Consider the following 21,150-nt stretch of genomic DNA (forward strand, 5'->3'; position numbering starts at 1 on the left):
GACTCACTAGCATAGCAGTCTATTTAAGTCACGCTTAGAAATCGGTCCCACGTGTGTCGTCTTTGTTTGTGGCAGAAAGAAATATTAATTAGACATTAAAAGAAACATCCTCCGTGTCCGTCCCCGCAGCTTTTGTCCGACATCTCCTGCCCCGTTCTGTTTCGTTTGCTGCTTGCATGAGTGTGTTGTACTCAGTCAGCTGTGTGTCTTTCCCCCAGGTGCTCCTCAAATCAATGGCTCAGCAGCTCCCAGCAGTGTCAATGGCATTCACACCTGTAAAGGTGAGCGCTCCCTCCAGCTCTCTCTCTCTCTCTGTCGGTTCTTACCCAGCTCCTCTTTAACCCTTGTTTATTGTCATTTGAGCTACATAGCAGCAGTGCACATTAGATTTTGTTGCACTGACTCACAGCTGCAGCTCTACACAGATGAGCAAAAACTCATATAAAATATATTGCACTGCACAAGTAAAACTGCATACATGCTCAAAAAGCCAAAATGCAAATTACAGCACCCTGTTGTTTTCAACTTTTAGCAATAATAGTTAAAAATAACCAAGACTTCAACACCAGTTCTCTAACCACCACCACCACCACCACATTGTTGCTTTGGTTTCCTGTGTTCTGTCCTTGTCTCTGTCAGCTTTCTGTCCATGCACAACATCTGTCAGACTAATTCAATTAAAAAAATGTTATATATCATGTCTTTACTTAATAAAATCTAGCTTTATTGTACAATTACAACTCTTATTAGCCTTCTCTCTTTTACTTCGTTTACTGAGATCTTTTGGCTTCTCTGTTCTCTTGCGCGCTAACATGCTAAGCTAGTTACCCGTCTTTTCTTTTGCCCTCAGACCTGACGGAGCTGCAGGTAGCGGTGTCCGACGTGAACGGTCGATATGACACCCTGGGCAAGGAGTTGGAGGAGCGTCTCGGCCGCCAGCAGGCGTCACTGGAGCTGAGGCAGAAGGCCAGGGAGGGCGCTGAGGACCTCAAGACCTGGCTGACGGACAGAGAGCAAAGCCTGAAGCAGGGGCAGACCGCCTCCCCTTCCAGACCGGAGGTGGTGCGCGCTCAGGCCCAGGAGAACAAGGTAAAAGATCCCTTCTCTTAAAACTGAAAATATATATTTTTATCAGCTACAGCTACAAGAGGTCATGTCATTCTCTCTGTTCGGTTCTTCTGCAGGCCCTGCTGTCAGAGCTGGCCGAGCACTCTGGGAAGGTGGAGGAGCTGAAGAGCACGCTGAGGAAACTGATCGCCGACAACCCCGATTCTCCAGAGGCAGACACCTGGAGACAGCAGCTGCAAGAGATAGGTATGAGAAGATAATGTCAATAATAAAGACGTGACAGCGATACTGTAGGTGAATACTTAAAGGACAGGGTTAACAAGTAAAGGAACCGGTGTGTGGACGATCATTAGGAAGAAAATATACTGTGTCAGAGCCTGGAGCAGTCATGAGGAGGGGTATCATGCACAGGAGACGCAAGTTAGTGATGCAGAGAAAGAACAGAGCCTCAGGGACTCAACACAAAGAGTCATCCGTTTAGAGAAATCTGCTTCAGCAGTGAGAGTCAGCGGGTTTCTGCACATCTGCTCTGATGAATTTGAAAAGAGAGTAAGAAAAGGATCAAATATCACGCAGAAATGTCTCTAAAAGCCGAGAGAAGAAAGAGAAAAAGTTACATCATCTTTATCGCCTTGACACAAAAAGAAAGTGGCTCAGAGCTTCAGAGCTCGCACACATTTTTCTAAGAGATGGCGAAGACGTGAGATCAATACTTTCCAGGGAGAGAGTGGGACGTGTTCCTGTCAGAGCTATTTGTTCCCTCGGATTCTTGATATTTTTACCAGGACCTCCTATGAGTTAACCGAGACGGAAAATACGTAAGGTGAAATCCAAGAGGAGCTTTTATATTTCACGTTTCATAACGCCTGTACGATGCCACGTGGGCCACAGGATGCCCAGAACATGAGTCAGAGGTGGAGGAAGAAGAAAAAGAAGAGATCCACTATTGTTCTTCATGGAGATTTGTTTCATCTCCGTCCCTGATGACTTAACGGGTGGATGGATGGATAGATGTTGTGCAAAATGTTAATATAATGAGTGTGATGCAGTAACAGTGAGTCTCTCACATAGAGGTGATTGCACCGTTAATGCACCACAGCAGGAAGGATTTCAATCTTTACGGATCAGTTTGTTCGTCCTACCCTGATGCTGCACATTTAATACACATTTATCAGCATTTTTGATTTTTTTAACGCCCGTCCCGATCGTTTCCTTCAGACTCTCGCTGGCAAACAGCCAATCAGACTGCAGCCCAGAGACAGACGGAGCTCGAGACGTGCGCCGACCGCCTGGGCAGCTTTGCCTCGGCGGCGAATCAGCTGGGTCCGTGGCTGAGGGAGAAGGAGCTGATGATGAGCGTCCTGGGACCCCTGAGCATCGACCCCAACATGCTCAACACGCAGAAACAACAAGTGCAGGTACAGACAGAGATGTTTATCTATATATATATATATAATGAGCAGCAATAAACAGCTGGTTTTTATCCTTTTATTTCTGATCCATATCACTTCACTGTACTAGTTTCATTGACCTCTGACCTCTCCTCTTTCAGTTCATGCTGCGTGAGTTCGAGACCCGGCACCCACAGTTCGACCAGTTGACCCAGTCTGCTGAGGGCATCCTCTCCCAGACGGGTGACTCTGCTCAGGACCCCAAGGACTTAGCGGAGGTGAGGACTGAACTGGGCTCCATCACCCAGCAGTGGGAGGACCTGACAAACAGACTGACACAGAGGTCAAACCACATCGACCAGGCCCAGGGAACCAGCGAACGCTACCAGGTAAGACTGCTCTCAGTTGAATGACATGAGGCTCTGTTGCTTCTCTGAAAATAAATAATCCTAACGTTCCTCTTCTCCTGCCTGACCCAGGCCCTGCTCAGAGAGCTCTCCTCCAGTGTTTCTTCTCTGGGTGAGCGGTTAGACGCCCAGGCATCGCTGAGCGCCCAGCCTGAGGCGCTGAAACGGCGCCTGCAGGAAACAGGAGAGATCCGCTCTGAGCTGGAGAGGAGGCGGACCGAGCTCGCCGAGGCCGAGAGGCTCTGCCAGGAGCTGAGCGCCATCGTGGCTGAGCCCTACCTGAAGGAAGAGCTGAGTAAACGGCTGGAGAGTGTCAGCGGGCCGCTCAGGAGTTTAGAGGAGCGAGCAGGTTGGTGGAGTTCATGTGGATGATGTAACACAAGCAATAAAGCTCTATAGAATAGTCATTTTAATAAACGATGATATCCCGTTTCACACTGAATCTCTGCAAAGCTGCAGCAGGAATGTTGTTTTGGTTCCAAGATGATACTACTAACAAATCCAGTGAAAAGTCCAATGTGTCCTTTTTGTTTGAAATAGTTTTTCGGTGTTTACGTTTCTGCTTTCCTTCCCTCAGCTGACGGCCTGTCTCAGCTGCAGGCCGCCCTGTCATCCACCCAGCAGTTCCAGCAGATGTTTGAGGAGTTGCGCTCCTGGCTTGACAGGCAGACAGATCCCAGAGAATCATCCGCCGCCTCGCTGCCCTGTCAGCCGGAGGCCGTGCGCTCCCTGCTGGCGCAAACAGACGAGCTCCAGCGTGGGATCGCCAGCCAGCGGGGTTCCTATGAGCTGATCCAGGCCGAGGGAGCGTCGCTGCTCGCCACTCTCCCGGCAGGAGGGGACGAGCGGTCGGCCCTGCAGTCCCGCCTGGCCTCGTTGCGGCAGGACTGGGAGGGGCTGAACCACAGGATCTCGGAGCGTGAGGCCAGGCTGAAGACCACTCTGAGCAAAGCAGAAACTTACCAGCAGCACAAGGCCGAGCTGATACCGTGGTTAGCAGAGTGCGAAGGGAAAGATGGAGAGATCCAACCTTCGCTGGATTCGTCCGCCCTGGATGAAGCCTTGCAGAAGGTCCGAGGTCTGACGCTGGACCTCGAGAGACGACAACCGCTACTCGAGGCTTTTAACGCAGCAGCTGATCAGCTACTGGAGCAGTGCTGCATGGGAGAGGAAGAGGTACGCACCAAGAGTCCTTAATCTGTTTGACCTCCTTAATGTGCTGAACTGCCGGGCTCAGGTGTTTTTAAACCTCATTTAAGTGCGTTCACTGTGTCAGCAGCCTCTGGAAAGCTAAGTGATGCAAGTTTTTTTCCTGTAGGTACGAGACGAGAAGGCCCAGCTGAACCGCAGGGTGGACGGACTGGGTGAGAGGCTCAGTAACCGCACCTCCCAGCTGGAGGAGCTGGCCGGCCGCCTGAAGGAGTTTGAAGAAGGCAGACAGGCTGTGGAGAGGAGGCTGGAGGCGGCCAAGCACCAGATAGAAGTCCAGGAGGCTCTAGGACCTCAGGTACAGATTTATTTATTTTTTCAGTTTTGTTTAAAAGCCGAGCAGAGACGGCATGTTAAGTGTGTGTCATCTGTACTTCCCCCGTTCAGGCATGCAGCGCTAAGAGCCTGGAGAGGTTGAGAAGTCAGCAGGAGAGTCTGAGGTCCCTGCAGCCTCAGGTGGTCTACCTGAAAGACCTGGCCCAGGGGCTGGTGCAGGACGCACCCCAGACACCAGGGGGCAGCACCGAGGGGGCGCAGAGACTCCAGGACCAGGCCAAAGACACAGAGAAAGACTATGACGGCGTTACTGACAAGGTGAGGAGCCAGGTTTGCAAATAATGACATTTTAAACAATTATATCTGCAAAAGTGACAGATCCTAAGATTTCAATCCCTCCTCCCAAAACCTGATCAGACATATTTGACCGACGTTAAAGCGTTGCAGAACTGGATGTGGAAAAGAGAGGAGAGTCCCGAAAGACGCCATAACAGTTGTAAATTAACATAACCTCAACAATTTATGTAGGCTGGAGTTGTTGTACAACTGGAGGGACTATTTATACCGGGGGGGTCATTGTGTGAGAGGGCGTCGGTGTGCGACAGTGAGCTGAGTGAGAGCAGAACAACTATAGCTGTCAGGAGAGTTTGGTTACAGTTACAGTAGTCATATATGGCCAGTGTGGACATTCAACACTTTATCATGGTTTGAAATGTAAACCACAGCGTCAAGAATTCAGCAGCCGGCGGTGTTGCATCTATTTCCTGCAATCGGGCTTCCAAAATGTTCCATTTAAGGTCAGAGGAGGTCTCATTGTATACAGCACTGAAACATCACACTGTGCTATAATTCAGAGATGGTTTAGTTTGGGGTTTGTTTTGTTTTTTGATCTGATGCCGTTGTTGCAGAGATCTGAGCTGGAGGAAATGATGCAGATCCAGGCTTAGATAATGCTCCTGCTGTCTCTTCCTCGCACCTACACAGACCAAGTCTATTTTTACTTGTGGCTGGGTTGCATCATTTTCTGGTTCAGTTACATGTTCTGTTGCAGTGAGAAAAATAAAACTACCACACAGACTCCTCTTCATCCGGTTAATCTAGGTTTCTAGTTTGAAGTCTTTCTGTGTGTCATATATTATCTCTAACGTGTTGTTTTTGATTCAAAAACTCTAAATTAAAGGATTTTCATCTAAACATTTCTGTGTTTTTCATATTTGCACAAAGTAGTAGCACAGTCTTCTCGCTGAAACACGTAACATTTAACTGACAAACCTCCTCCTCCTCCTCCTCCTCCATCAGATCGAGCATTGCTGCTCCTCCCTGGAGTCTCGGTTGCAGGGCGTCGGCGAGGTCCAGTCTCACGTGCGGGATGTCTTCTCCCGCCTCGCCGATCTCGATGACGAGCTGGACTCCCTCAGTCCCGTTGGACGCGACGCGGACTCCCTGGCCTCTCAGGCCGATGCCCTGAAGGGCTTCCTCTCCCGTCTGTCCAACCTCAGGACGGAGCTGGACGGACATGCCACAGAGTGCACCACCATGCTGCGGCGGGAAGGCTCCTCGCCCGACCTCCTGGCTCTCAGGAGGGAGACGGAGGCTTTGAGCCGCCAGGCCGGCAAGGTGAGTGACAAAAAAAAAAGAAGATGAGACGATGATCGTGTTCAGTGCATGTAAATGTTCGGTTGGTTTAATCCGGTCGTTTTTATTTCCTGCTCTGCAGCTGAGTGAGCGTGGCCAGGCCAGGTTGGACCAGATCGAGGATGCTGCAGACAGGGTTCGAGATTTCTACAGGCTGGTGGCTGAGCTGCAAGGCCTGCTGGGAAAGGCAGAAGACGGCCTGAACGCACAGAGCGTGGTCGGCACGGAGGTGGAGATGATCAAGCAGCAGCTGCAGGAGTTCAAGGTAGGACTCTGCTGTTCTTAACATGGATGTTTGAAGAAGAATGAATGTGAAGGTTTTTGTTTTGTGATTTTCTGCATAATAGCTGTTAGGCCTGTCAGACACATGTTTCTCTGTTGGTTATAATATCTGATTAGCTGTGTGAGTGTGAGGAGCTGAAAGAATCTGAAATAACTCAGGGCTAAAATGTTTATAAGTGCCTGAAAATGAATTTGCACAGATGAACAGAACTTGTTCAGCGTAACATGAGCTGTGGTTTGGAGCGCGGCTCTTTGTGTGCGTGTCATGAATAGAGACATTCAGTATTTGTGGAGCCTCTGAGGGGGTCTGTGCCTTTCCTCTTGTTCATACCTCTAGAGACCATGAGGTAAGGACGTGAGTGTTTGTGAGAGAGGCTGCTGCTGCTGCAGTGGAGCTGAGTGACACATCTCTCTGCTGAATCACGCAGCTTTTTCTATTTAATGGATAATTCTGATGCTGCAACATTTCCAACAAGAACACACAAACTCTCTCTCTGCTCTGTCTCCCCTAATAAACACGTTGCATACCCGTCCCTCCTCGGGCATCACTCTCCTAGCGTTTTGACCTGGTTAGCCTTGTCACTGTAATGATGGACAACGGTCTATATTTGATACGGAACCAGATCTGCCCTCCGCCTTCCCTTTCTTGTGGTGAAGCTCGGCGCTCTGAAAGCACCGGGGAATGTCTGCACTGCTGCTGCTCCTGCTGCTGCTGCTTTCACCACATTTATTGACCGGTATTGTAAAGTACATGATGTTGTTGGTAGTCTGGGTTTTGCGCAATGCAACAGTTAAGTTTAATAAACTGAACAGAAGGGACTTAGAAGACACAGACCGCTAGTCAACACAGATGACTTGTGCAATAAGAAATTAATTTCACATGCTCAAGTTATTGAAATTTGGCCAGTTTATGATATAATATGAATTGTTCTCGCATTAGAAATGTGAAAAATGGCAACGTTGACAATTAGTGGGAGGGAAGTGCATAAAAATAAAGGCTAATCTTTATTATTGATTAGAACTATTGATTGATGATGATTTATGAGGTTTTTACTGTCTCTAAAATGTGAAATATATAAGAAAAGCTGTTTAAATCATCTAAAAAGTCCACAATTTACAGTTTAGAAGGACATAAAATATAGAAAAATGTCATAATCTCTCATTTAAGAAGCTGAAATCGAGGAAAAAGCTTCTCTTTGCAGGACAGGAAGTAGTTATTATGCACAAATTATTCTGAGAAATCAACATACATAAATAAAATTTGCAGTCAAGGTGCTTAATTGTTAACTATACACGTCTTTTCTTATCATTTTTAGCTTATTTTTGTGCATTTAAAGAGAAATTCCTCAAACCACATGATGAGCTAGACTCAGGGAAGTGCTTTGCTGGCACCTTTTTTTTTGTCTTTTTTGTCTTTTACTCCAGTTCTTGTTTCATGTTGCACAGACTACTCTTTCAGCCCGACTACTATCATTAAGGAGCACATTTTCTTTCCATGATGTAATATCCTGTCCACTTCAGACAGCTATGCGAGAGCTCGGGCGGAGTGTTCACGAGTCCCACGCACAACCGCAACACACGTAACCGTCCTCTCCGGTCCGCAGTCGGCGCCGTGCTCCGACGAGGTCGTGCTTTATTGAAGACGAGTGATGAATCATGTGAACGGAGCTCTAATCATTTTCATGCATCTGAAGAATTTAGTAGGAGTCCTGCTCGTCCCTTAGAGAGAGAGAGAGAGATGTTCTTAAGATGAGTGGGTGGATCAAAGAACATTTTTTCCCATTTCGTGAGACACTACCTCTTTTTCTCTCTTCGCCCTCGTCCCTTATCTTTCTTCTTCTTCTCTCCGTCGTTTTATCCATCTCATATTTATGCAGACATCCTCATCCCTCTCTTGACCTACTAACCTTTCCCTGTACGTGTTCCTTCAATCCCTTTTACGTGTTTCTGAGTTCCTTCCTCTTTTCTTCTTCCTTTTTTCTCTCTCCCCTGCTGAGCTCCTAATGAGGTGAATGTGTGGAGAGAGAACAAACAGACAGAGGAGATAACGAGGTGTTGAGAGAAGGAGAGAGGGAAGATTCAGACAGAGCTGTGAAAAGATAAAGAGGCGGATCAGACACTGTGCAGAGCTGTTATGAGAGTTTTGTAGTTAAATGAATGATGCAGACTTACAGGTGGAATCAGGTCAATGAAATACTTCAGTCACTGCGTTTAGACGGTTCAAAGAGACAGCTGATAACGCCCGGTACATATCCAATATAACACAATTATTAAATAACTATCAAATGAGGTAGCAGACTAGCAACATGTGGCAACAGAGATCATGAATATTAATGAAATTCAGCAAGTTGTATCAAAGGTAGGCGGAAAACCTTTGTCGACGTGAAGTTGAACTAAAGATGCGATGAAGTGGTATGTGACGCAATCACAGGGTTCCCCAGTTATTCAGTTACTGCAGGGAAACACCGTCAGTGACTTTGGTTCCCACCACTAAACCTTGTTACATACTCTGCGAGAAGAGAGAAATTTGTTCTTGTTCTTGAGGTGAACAAGAACAACAACAAAGTTCGTTCTGGTCAGGTCATTTTTATACTTCACGAGAAGCTCAAGTGCCGATCTTCAGGGAAGTCCTCATAGGCCCCTCCCACTGCAGCATACGTCACAGGCGCTAAGCATTGTGGGAAATGCAGGAGATGGACGACCAGAGGCACTTTTCAGATGTCGGATCACACCGTTCATTCAGCATGTACCCACACACAGTATGACAATCTCTAACCTGGAGAGATTAGCGGTCACGCCGCTAACATTAGCATCTGGGAGCTCACAGACTGGCTGCTAGCATTTCTGCTTTTCCGCATTAACCACGCCCACTTTCAATTTCTGACCAATCACAGAACAGTAACTGGACACCACATGAGAAAAAAGTTCTGCCTGGATGATGTCAGAACAAGCTGCGAGAACAAATTTAACTCTCCTTGCTCAGGTGAACCCAGATGGTGCAGTGGCGTTGAGGGTATTTTCTTTTAAAATAGAAAGCGGTGACATCAAGGAGAGCTAGCTCCGTCCAGACTCTTGGTTCACAGTGTGGGATGGGAAATTAAAAAGACCGTCACCAAGGCAACCGGAGCCTGGAACGTCCATTAGCGGCGTCAGTTACAAAGAAAAGGGAATGATGAGGGAACTGCTTTGTGTATGTGCACGGGGGTTTACTGTCTGTGGAGACAAACTCCTACCAGAGACGGGGGGCGGAGCTAACATACAGTTTACATACCTGCAGTTACCACTTGTTGCCATAGGTGTCGCCAAAGAGACACAAGTCTGAAATCTGCAATATTAACACTTTTAAGATTTTAATGAATGTTCCTGAGCAAACTCCATGAACTTGAAGGGAGAAAGGGATAAACACTTACTTGGAAAATTATTGGTGAAGTGCAAAATAAATAAATAAAAATAAGTATTTAAGTATTTATTAGTATAAAGGCCCTTCCCATGTAGTTTTCGTGTTTTTTGATTTAAAAATCTTGATAGAAACATTTATTTTCTTTGGCTGATACCTTTTACTTCAACAAATCCAAATTTATATGTCCAATAATTTGGTTTATGATTAAATAACATTTCCATCAGTTTTACACAAGTTAACGTCCAATTTGCTGCACAATAAGAAGGTTGAACGCGGTTACCACACTTTCATTGTTGCTGTGTGCGTGTTAGCCCGCTGACATTGGCTTTAAGCACTGCTCTTCCAAAGTACATCCTCAAAAGCTTGTTAGCGGAGATAAATAGAGTAGTCCATTAATCCCAGTGTGAAATTACTGCATTACAGCTGCCAAGAGGCTCATGAATCATTAAACCAAAACAAACAACACGAGGACACGCAAAGAGGTGTCCTCCCATTGTGTGCATGTCCCTGTGTGTGTTATTTCATTTTATTTATTCATTATACTCCGGTTATTTATGATGAGGCCTCATCGAATGTAGGTCTTATAATTATTTTTTTCCCTCGCTGAAGATGTTAAAGCTGCGAGCTGTGAGCTGAGGCGAAGACAGGCCGGGTGCTGGGTGTCTAAAAGCTACTGTCTGTGGGAGTATGAAGAGCATAGAAGAAAAAAATAAAATATGGTCTGTCATCCTATCTGGGGGCAGAGGGGTATTTATAGGAGGGCAATGAGGAGAGGGTGGCAGGGGTGGATATTGTCAGGAATAGAGGAAAAAGACGGAAAGAGGGGAGTGGGATCACGAGGCCGAATAACGGATGCAGAAGGAAGATAAGGGGAGGAAGGGATAGAGGGGAATAACAGAGAGAGGGGTTTCCATGTTCTGGATTCTGGTTTTGTCCTCTATCTGACTCCATTTAATGTTTATCTCTTCTCTGTATTATATCTATATTCTGCCTCGGTCTTCTGCTAATAGTCTGAAGAGGAATAGATGTGAAAATGTCCGTCATTCACTTTTATAAAGACTCTCCTCTCCTGCTTCGTCTCTACCTCCCTCTACCCTCTCTCTCTCTCTCTCTCTCTGTGTAACCGATCCAGCTCGGCTCATTTCAAAACTAAACATGTCTGTCTGGCTCCAAAACAGACCAGGCCACCCCTCTCCCCTTCTCTCCGTCCCCCGTCCCCCTCCCCCACCAGACCCCGTTTCCAATCCAAAGGGATGATGTCATGCCGATGCTTAAAAAGACGAGGGGGCTCAGGATGAGGTGTGTGTGTGTGTGTGTGTGTTTGTGTTTGTGTGTGTGTCTGGGCATGGGTGGAGGCCAGCCAGGGGATGAGGGGTCATGGGAGTGGGTGGTGACGTTGTCGGATTATTGTTTAAACTTCCCAACAGTGATCTCACAGTAGACGTACTGGGTCAATGAGGCAGAGGGAGCAGTCTTCTCCTCTAACTCTTTGTCTCTGTATTGAGAATCCCTGCTACACCGCAATATATGCAAAACAGTCCGGGCCTCAAAAGGCTCCTCTGTGTTTCTGCTAAACAATCAAGTGTGTGTGATGAACTGAGGAAGAGGCTGGAAGCAACAAATGTCTGATTGTTGAACAGAAAAAAAAAAAAACTAAATTTAGACTAAACTGAAACTGTTGAACTTAAGAAAAGTGTTTGGAAAGGTTGATTAGAGTGAAAATACACGATCAGCCATAGCATTAAAACCACTGACAGCAGAAGTAAATAACATTTACCATCTTGTGATAATTCAGTGTTCTGCTGGGAAACTTTTGGACCTGGCATTCATTGGTGTGGATGTTACTTAGACATGTAGCACCCACCTAGACCAGACCAGACACCCCCACCCCATAGCAATGACACTCCTTGATGGCAGCAGCCATCCCCAGCAGGATGCAGCCTGACACAGACACACACACAAAAAACAATTTAGGAACAACTAAAAAAAAAAACATGAAGAACAGCACAAGGTGTTGACCTGGCCTCCAAATTCACTAGATCCCAAATTCATCAAGTATCTGTGGGATGATCCACAGAGGCCCCTCCCCTCAAAGGTCCCCCACTAACAACATCCTGTTGCCAGACACCACAGGACACCCTCAGAAGGACCATGTCCATTCTCTAATGAGTCACAGCTGTTTTGGAGGCACAAGGGAGACCTAGACAATATTAGGAAGGTGGTCATAATGTTATGCCTGATCGATGTGTGTTGTTCCTTTTGTTAAATTGAAACAAAAGTAGGTTTATATTTCTCAAAATAAGATAGACACACAGCTTTAGGAGAGTGTGATCAGGCAGAGCGATGCTAAAGGCTAACATCAACATTATAATGCTTTGTTATTAGCATGCTAGGATACTTCGTTTGGCTAAGTAGCACTACACAGTAGTCTTATCAAATTAAAATGAAGAATTAAGGGCCAAAGTAATTCCATTTCATGCTAACATGGTCATGAAAGTGTTTTGAATGACTGGATTATCATTCTAGTTGCTGACCGACTGATGCAGCCATGCTGCTAACCTAGCATGTGTTAAAACTCAGCTGTTGATTTGGCGCTAATTTAAAAACCTGCATCTTTAAAAACAACAACAAAGCCACAAAGGAATGTCTCTCACTCAGATATCTGCTATTCATCATGTACATGTTTATACCGGGCCGTCCTGTCTGCACATATGTGCTACTGTGGAATCTGTGTTTGTATTTAGGGTTGCTCCGTGGCCTGATGAGAGGTGTGTGTGTGTGTGTGTGTGTGTCTGCGCACCCTGTATCAGAGGATGCTTCTAATTCCAGTCTTTTTCGGGTTGCAACCGGAATCTCAGCTGTCTCCTCGCCCCACCCTCGCGCTCACACAAGTAGACACACACATCGGGGTGTGGCATCAACATCTCTCTGCATGCCCCTGGCTCGCCGCGACCCTAAGCAGCTGACATAGTCTCTGGGTGCGATGAGAACACACATTTACTCACTGGTGGTTTAGCGGAGGGGCGTTAGGAGAGAGGCTCTAAACCCCGTCGCTGCAGATGGACATTCCTGAGAAGGGCTGGTTAGTCTGGGTGACAGCAGCACAGGAGGAGTGTGTGTGTCTTTGTGCACATGTTTGTTAAAAAAAAAAAAATAAATCTCAGTCCTAAATCATGACTGCACGCCTCCCCTGTCTTCACCCCGCCACCTCCTCCTCCTCCTCCTCCTCCTCCTCCTCCTCCTCCTCCTTTTCTTTCTTCTTCGTCTTTCCTTCCACCTCATCATCCTGTAGTGTTCAGTCCTCAGAGGATCTGGAAGCCCGTGACTCACTGTCCTTCCCCGCACCGACTGTGTCAGCAGCTATTTAATGGCGGGCGTAGAAGTCGAGCTAAACTGGGCCAGCAGCTCCCTGCTTGTCTTTGCTTCATGCTGTGACGCTGGAATGTGTCTCAGTCTGACCTAAAACACTGCTTACACATTTAAAGTTCAGATTGTAAATTAGATGTTTAAGCCACCGAGCCAACGGTCGGCTGTGTTCTGGGGTCTGGTCATCGGTTTCTGCAAAGTTTGTTGGAGGGGATCTCGCTAATTTGCTGCACAGATTAGACTCCTCCCATTTTATCCGAACATTCAGATCTGCAAATATTTTCCCGACGACATGATCGTCTCTAGAGTGAATAAACTGTAGGCCAGCTGATCAACATGATTCAGGAACTCTTTGCAGCTAATTTTAGCTTCCTAGCCTCCCAGCTAATAGCGGCTCTTCCTGTTTCATCGTTTGAATGTTGAATCCAGACCTTTGCCACCTGCTGGTATATGGTTATGCCCTCGATGACTGATGACTGTCATCTGTGCGGTGTGATCGAGTGCAATTTTTGGACCCAGACACCAGAGTTGTTGCGGGTAGTTCTTAGATGACGGTCTGGTTGTACCCAGGCCATAAAACTCTTAGCATTGCATCCACCGTTTAAAGTCTGACTGCCAACCATGCTGAAAGAAAATGTGTTTTTAGAAATCTGCAGAGAACTACAACATATAGGTACCTGGTATTATGAATGCAGCAAGTGTTTTAAGCAGGACTCTTGAGTTAACCTGTTTTCTCTGGTTTAATTAGTCTAATTCAAACCTTAAAGTTGTGTGCAGTGAGAAGAGTTCAGTGTGTCAGAACCCGGTAACCCTCCCATGACTCCCCCGGCTAATCCAAGTCATTCGTCATCCCGGCTCTCAGAATTTTCCTGGACTGCTTTCTTTGTCTCCTTCCTTTCTGCTTGTTTTGCGTCTCTAAATCTTTCTGGGATTCTTTATGGTGTCTGTGTTTGTTTGTTTGTTAGAGTGTGATACGGGCTATTCATGTGTGTGTGTGTGTGTGTATGTGTATGTGTGTGTGCGCGCGTCTGATATCTATATCCGAGTGTCCCGCTCTTATTTCTGTCTCTGCCGTGTTTGTTTTGTCTCTCCGAGGGGCTGATTGGATCACGCTAACGCAGTTTCTCTAATCATATAACCTGATTTGTACGGCTAAACTTTCCTGTAATCTGCTGGCACACACACACACAAACACACACACAGACACACAAAAATGTATTTATGCAGACATAAATCGTTTACTTCTGTATGCATCTGTGACCGATGGAGAAAGAGAGGGACTGTTACGTCTCGGGCTTGTATGATCTAAATATGTCTGGGATGGTGTGAGTCAACGCATGCGTGTGATGTGTGTGTGGGTGGGTGTGTGTGTGTGTGTGTGTGTGTGTAATGTCTTGGCCTCCCTGCTCTCAGGTCCTGTATTGTTTCAGCTGTTGTGAATTAGAAAGGCATGCCACGGCTCAGCCTTCTCCCTCCGTCTGTTTTCACCCTCTTTTTTTTACTCAGTTCAGTGAAAATCTAAATATTTGTCCTGACCTAAATTCACGTGAAACATGTCCAAAAAGGACAAGGACGAATGTTTTAAATATTTTTCATCATTTTTTTACTTAAAATAAGTGTTTGTGTCTTGATCAAAATTCTTTAGGATTTAAAAAAAAGTGTGGTAAAATGTAATTTCATGACACACTGTAGGGGTCCTGCCTTACTGCCACATATCATAAATATTAAATATGTGCCGCAGGAATACTGAGACAAATTGAAGCGATTGAGAATAGAGTACATGCTTTATTGGAAGGAGATAAAGAAAAAAAGCCTTCAAGAAAATGTGGAGGTTGGAAATTTCTGTTATGATTAAGGTGTTATGCTTTAGACTTTCAATCTCCTTTCAAAGCTTTTACCAGAAAGTGAAAGTGTCTGAAGACAGAGGAGGACTGGGCTCAAGTAATAAAAAATATATATATACACAAGATGGAGAAGTTGACTTGTTTAGTTCTACTGAGGAAATATGTTCAGGAATTCTAACTTATTGTTTGCAGAATGTCGTCCTGTTTGTATGTGAGCACCTTTTTAGTTTCCTTTATTAAAATTGTGTTGAGGCTGAGTAGAAATATTACTTTCTATTAAAGGAAAATCAAGAAAAGCGTAAATCTGAAGCAGATATGTTTGGGGAAAAAACTATTTATATATTAAATTAAATATATGGTATTACTGTGCACCAAAGAAAGTAGTATAGTTCTTTTGCAAGAAGCATTCCTCGTTCACGTCTCTCAGTGTCTGGAGGCGGAAACTTCTCCCTCCTCCTGCCTCCTACGAACCATCCACTCGGACGTCTTTTCTCTTTGTGTGTGATATTGTGATTTCGGCAAAAGTGACCGACGTTTGAAGTGCACCCCAGCGCGCCGGTGTGACTCAAAACCAGACTGTTACTACATATGCTCTGGTCTGCTGAAGGACTAGAAGATTTAGATCCCTGTGAGAGTCAGGTGTTTTTGTGTCGATGTGTAGGAGGTGGAAGAGGCTCAAAGAAAAAGACGAGAGGAGGTGGAGGTCTGTGCACGCGAGAGAAAAAAAGAGAAAGAGACGACCTCTAGAGTCGACACTCCTCAGCAGGCTGCCTCACAGGTGTTGGTTTGTGTGTGTGCGGGGAGACGAGGGGAGGTCGCCGACAAAAACAAAAAGAGAGAGGAGAGAGGAGAAGCCTATTTTTACCACTCTGAAACTCAAATGGTGTAAACCGCCGCGGAGAATTGACCTCCAAAGTGTTTATAACGTGGAAAAGTCCTTCCTGCGTTAATCGCACACACGGACATTAAACTGCATCTGACTGCTGGCTGCCAGCTGAACGAAAACAAGCTCGGCCCGGGGAAAGTGTGAGGTTTTTATTAGGCTAAAAGAATGTGTGTGTGTGTGCAGGCTAATTTACCGTTAAATTGAAGTAGTTACACACACACACGAAGCAAATCGGCAACAAAAATGTGCCAAATGTGCAAAGTGTGAGCCTGCTGTTCTGACCGTCGGCGTGCAGATGACAGACAGGTGTGTTTTATTAAACTTATTGAGCTCCATGTAGGAGGTACATGCCTTTTTCTCTTCCTTAGCGCTCTGTGTGTGTGTTTGCCCGGATTCTCTTTGTGTCTCTGTCTGAGGAGGAACAATAAATGCTTTCACACACACAGGCAGGTGAAATGCTGGTTAATATAAAACCAGCTCTGAGAGTTGGAGAGGAGGAGGCGGGTGTGTCTGGAGAGTGAAAGCACGGATGGGAAAGAGATGGCAGACACATTTTTTTTATTTTTTCCTGCTGCCAGGGAGAAGGTGAGAGCGTGACGGACGAATAGAGATTGAAAAACAACATGTTGAGGAAGAAAATGACATTAAATGAGTTAGATTTTAGATTTGCTCTCGGCTCAGGGGGGAAAACAAAAACGAGACCAGGAAAAAAAGTCTGTTTTTCCATCGACAGGTGTTCCCCCATGAGCAAATAAACGACCCAGAAAAGTCAATAATACCTACTCTATGCCCTCCACCTGTGTTTGTGTTTATGTCACTTAGCTGCACTAAGTGGTTTCGAGCCTCCAGACGCAGGCGATGGCGGGACGAGCCTTCAGCTCAGACGCAACCCTGAACGGCTTTATGCGTGAATAACCAGCCGTTTAGTGGATGCCGGGACCCACACGCACAGCGGCGCGCGGCGTAAAGTTCTGCAGCGCGGAACGACGCCCGTGGGAAAATTAAACCGCTAATCCTTACGTCGGTGTGCTCCTCTCTAAACAACCTTCCCGTCAGTTGACTCCTAAACGGGCCGTGACGGCTGAGGAATGAATGGAAGTCATAGTCTGGGAGGGGAGCACGGGACCCGCAGGGGAACTGACTAATCGAGTTTAATCTTAAACAGATCATGGGGGGTCATGGGTGGAGGCACGGACTTTGCTAGTAGTCAATGGGGCAGGGCAAAGGGCGTTATTCAAATGAGCTAATTAAACAAGATTAATCCGTTTATCGGTCCCTCTTCGTCCTCCTTATTTTGGTTCTTTCTCCCTCTCTCCTGGTCGCTGGAGCACATCTGTGAATGCTCCTCATATTCAAATGCTCGCTGTGTGTGTGTGTCTGTGTGTGTTAGGACGGGGTTGTCGGTTAGCCGTGGGGGTCACGTGAGAGTTTGCGAGCTCTGCATGTGTGCTCGTGGGCGTGTGCAGCACAACCAGCGACAAACCCCTTTTGTTTCTATAAAGACGTTTGCCTTGGACGCGGCTATGACAGCTGCAGCGCAACTGACAGAGAGAGAGAGAGAGAGGAGGGTAGGTGTTTGGAGGGGGAGGGCGGTTAAAAAGAAAGAGTGGAGTATTTAGCATATTTGACATGCAGGCCACGGGCTGCTCTGTGCAACAGTTGAGAAAGAGAGAGCCAGAGGCAAAGGAGAGAGAGAGAGAGGGAGAGAGATCAGTCGGACTCCGGGCCAGGCGGCTTTAAACAAACAAGACTTCCTCAAAAACAGAGAAGAAAGAGGAGGAGAAACCTCCACGACCGCCACTGAGGACTCTGTGTGAGAAGACAAAAACAATAAAGTTCCCTGCCTCTGCTCCGTGGCTGCAGGTTGCCATGTTTGTTGCTATCCCCCCTTCTGTCTGAGTGGGTGGCTGCTCCGAGGTTTTGTATGCCATCCTGAAGAAACAGACAGCAACAACCCCCCTCCTCCTTCTCCTCCTGCTCCTGTCCTGTTTCTTCTTCTTTTTTTTTTTTTTTTTATGCACGGCCCCTTTTCCTACGGGCCCCTCAGTTCGGTGTCTCCCTCGAACACACACAACCACACACACACAGTCAGTCAGCCAGATTGGATTTCAGTGGAGGCGCAGACGGGAATGCACAAGTGGAGCCTGTGAATATCACAGACTTTTTGTGCGTCTGTAGCTTCTTTTCATTTTTCTTTTTACACTAACAGCGCCTTCGGTACTACCAGGACTTAAAAACCACAGCTCACCTGGAAAAGAGGAAATAACGGCGTGAATTAAAACGGGACACTTCCCTGGACTATTGCTTTTGGGAGGAGAGGGGGTAAAAAAAAAAAGACAGCTCATTACCGATAAGCCTCTTTCTCTGCCGTCAGCTCGCAGTCCCACCCTCTCTCCCTCACCTCTTTTCTTTCTTTTTCTTTGACTCTGTATCATTTCCCTGTTTTTTGGGGGGGTGTTTTTCTTGCTCCAGAGGGGAGGAGGCTCTTTGCCCTCGAGGGAATTAAGAGTGGATTACAAAGATGTGATGAATGTAGCTAGCCCGCTTCTCTTCTCCTCTCACAAACCTGGCAACAGTGGCGGGATACTGTATATATTATATTTTTAAAAGCCCAAAGTCATCTGGGTTATATTACAGTATAATTAAGCATTTTAATTCATTCTCTTTCTATATTTTTCCTCCTTTATTTATTTAGTATTAACAGCAGAACGTTACTTCCTGCTTTGTGTTGAATAATCGGCCGCATCCCACTATTTTTTTTGCTAATAAACAAAATCCTCCTCTATCTATCTCTCTCTCTGAATCCACGCCCCCTCTTAGCACGCTGCCTCCCTTTCTCTCGCTATTTAACTCCCTTACACCTCTCTCTCTCTCTTTCTCTGTCTCTCTCACCCCCCTCTCTTTTTATTTTTTTATTTTCTTCTTTCGGGGGAGAGGAAACCGGCACGATTGGAGCACTTCCTGTGTTTTAATACCAGTGCAGGAAACAGAACAAACGGAGCTGAATTCAAACACAAACAGTGAGAGAGCAGGGAGGGAGGGAGGTAGGGGAGGGAGAGAGAGAGAGAGAGAGCGTGAGAGAGAGAGAGCGTGAGAGAGAGAGAGAGAGAGAGAGAGAGAGAGGCAGAGAGGCAGGGAGGCAGGCGAGGGGGGAGCAGCAAGAGAGCGAGAGTGAGAGGAAAAGAGGGAGATTTTTTTAGCAGCTGCAAACCATTTCAGCTGTGTAGTGGCCTGAGAACAGAGGCTGGGAGAGAAAGAAAAGAGGGAGAGCAAAGCTCGGGGAGCCCACACGTTTTCAAAGGGAAGAAGAGGAATTGGGATTGCGTGGCACTTTGCTTCATTCTCCGTGCGGAGTCGGGGAGAAGCCGGAGAAAAGAAAGCCTGCAAAAGAAAGAGCGAGAGGGAAGGGAGCGTGTCCTGGGATTGTCTGCTACCGGAGAGGGGGGAAGACCTTGCTGCAAAGCAAAGCAAAGCAAAGCTCAGAGCTGGGAGGGCTGTCTGGGACTTTGCCCTCTGGATACAGTCCCACGACTCACTGCTCTAGCCTGCTCGGCTGCCTGCTTGCTTGCCTGCCTGGCTGGTCCAGGATCCACCCCCCTTCTTTATTTCTCGGGTGCCCTCTTTTACTCCAGCCTCACCCCCCCGCTTCCAAGAGCCTGCCTGCTTTCGATCTACTGTACCTCTTCCCCGGAGCTGTGGATGATCTGAGGATGAGGGAGAATGAGAGCAAAGATAAAAGAAAGGGACTGAAACACTGATGGGGATTCGTCTTTGTTCTTTATTTAGTGTTTTTCTTAAAATACTGGACTGTCGGACTGCCGGGTGGAGGTGATATCCTTTGACTGATGATGAATGTTGTCACGCCGGTGAGATGTCTTGAAGAAATCAGGTTTTGTTTTGCAAGCGCAAAAGCCTGATCCTTTGTGATGGAAGTGGAGGACAGAAAAAGAAAAAGAAAAGCTGTGGACTGCTTGAACACTCACCGGACCACAAAGTGGCAGTGACTTGGTGAAGGAATTTCTATTTTCGTATTTTTTTCTCGAGTATGGTTTCTTGCCTCAGTAAGCTCTGAAGGATAGACATTTTCTATATTTTTTTGACTTTCGTTTACCGGTTGTAATTTATGTCATTCATTTTTATTTTTTTTATTTTGTTCTGCACGAAACATTTTTTGAACAAAGGAAGACAAAAGTGAAACAAACCCGTGGAGTATCGTTCTTTCCTGTTCATTGCACCCCACGCAGCCTTTCTTTTATATAACACAGAGTGGGTTTTCTCACCTTAAAAGGAGACTTTTACACTTCCCTGCCTGCCTCTCACTGAGTCTGAGAAGTTGTCCAAGCCCTTTCTGCCTTTTCCTGTTGTGCCACAGTGAAGAGAGCAGACGAGGAAGGAAGGAAGGAGGCAGGAGTTTGGTGGAGGTGGAGGGGGGAGTAAAAGACTCAAGGAATGATTTGCATGTGCTTGGACATGAAGGAGAGGGCAGCACTTTGCGTTTTTGATACCCAAACAAAGGGATGTTATCTTTACGGCGCTCACCTCACCTTGGACTCTCAGGCAGGGATATGATGACTGTTCCTTTCCCTTCCTCCACCTCTCTCATTCCTAACAGCGTTTCAAACAAACAGAGCTGGTGATTAATATGGTGCCGAGGGGGAGTGTTGTCTCTCTAACTCCCTCGCTGATGCCACACAGCATCTCGGAAAGACCACGGAAACACTCAACTGTTGAAGTGACATAGTCGAGGACGTGAGAATATGCATATACTGTGGATGATAATGTTTGAAAACTGGTTTTAGGATGTGAAACCTGAAGGGTTTGGGAAATGCAGCCGCATGGACTGTCTCATTTTTGGGGATTATTATACTTGTGACCTTTCAAAGGACAAGGACTCCACCTTTATTGTGTGATTCATTTCTGTAAGTGCGGCGTCATACCTGCACCTTAAATCACAGCCACTGCAGGGTTTTTCTTTGGCATAATGGGAAAGCCCCTGAGCCGTCCGGACTGTCTGAGGCAGAACCCTCGCTGCCTTGGAAAAGGTGACGAGGAGGAGGCATACATAGAGGATTGCTACGTCCCCCAGCGATCCATTTATGACACCATGCGTATCAATGAGCAGATTGACCAAGGGACCAAACTGTGTCAACCTTCCAGGAGTACGCTGGGCTCTGGTGGGGAGGTGAGAGGAGAGGGAAGTACGCTATCCAGCAACGGCACCATTGGCGCCGATCTAGGTGGCGTCTTTGTCTCCAGGAATGCCGATAACGCCGGAGGAGTCAAGAAACTAGACGAGAGGGTAATCTTTGATGCCCTGAAGCTAACCGGTGATCTTCAGATTATGTCGCCTCCAGTTGGCCTTCCAGGATCAGGTTTGCCTCTTGCT

At 46.6% G+C, this 21,150-nt stretch overlaps 1 protein-coding gene across 10 annotated transcripts in view; it reads left to right on the forward strand.

Moving 5' to 3' along the window:
• The window catches only part of macf1a (microtubule actin crosslinking factor 1a), a 203,567-nt gene that overhangs the window by 136,196 nt on the left and 46,221 nt on the right, over nt 1-21,150 (forward strand). For 9 of the 10 annotated variants that reach the window (XM_084563044.1, XM_084563040.1, XM_084563038.1 and 6 more), the window contains 11 exons: nt 219-281; nt 851-1,089; nt 1,185-1,314; nt 2,287-2,486; nt 2,621-2,848; nt 2,939-3,215; nt 3,444-4,042; nt 4,185-4,373; nt 4,463-4,669; nt 5,651-5,968; nt 6,069-6,251. In XM_084563044.1, the coding sequence (XP_084419170.1) occupies nt 219-281; nt 851-1,089; nt 1,185-1,314; nt 2,287-2,486; nt 2,621-2,848; nt 2,939-3,215; nt 3,444-4,042; nt 4,185-4,373; nt 4,463-4,669; nt 5,651-5,968; nt 6,069-6,251 (2,633 nt within the window). The remainder of the gene's footprint in view (nt 1-218; nt 282-850; nt 1,090-1,184; nt 1,315-2,286; nt 2,487-2,620; nt 2,849-2,938; nt 3,216-3,443; nt 4,043-4,184; nt 4,374-4,462; nt 4,670-5,650; nt 5,969-6,068; nt 6,252-21,150) is intronic. The other variant, XM_084563039.1, reaches the window with a different exon arrangement.

The sequence above is a fragment of the Chelon labrosus genome (assembly GCF_963514085.1).
Source record: "Chelon labrosus genome assembly, chromosome: 16".
Lineage (NCBI taxonomy): Eukaryota > Metazoa > Chordata > Actinopteri > Mugiliformes > Mugilidae > Chelon > Chelon labrosus.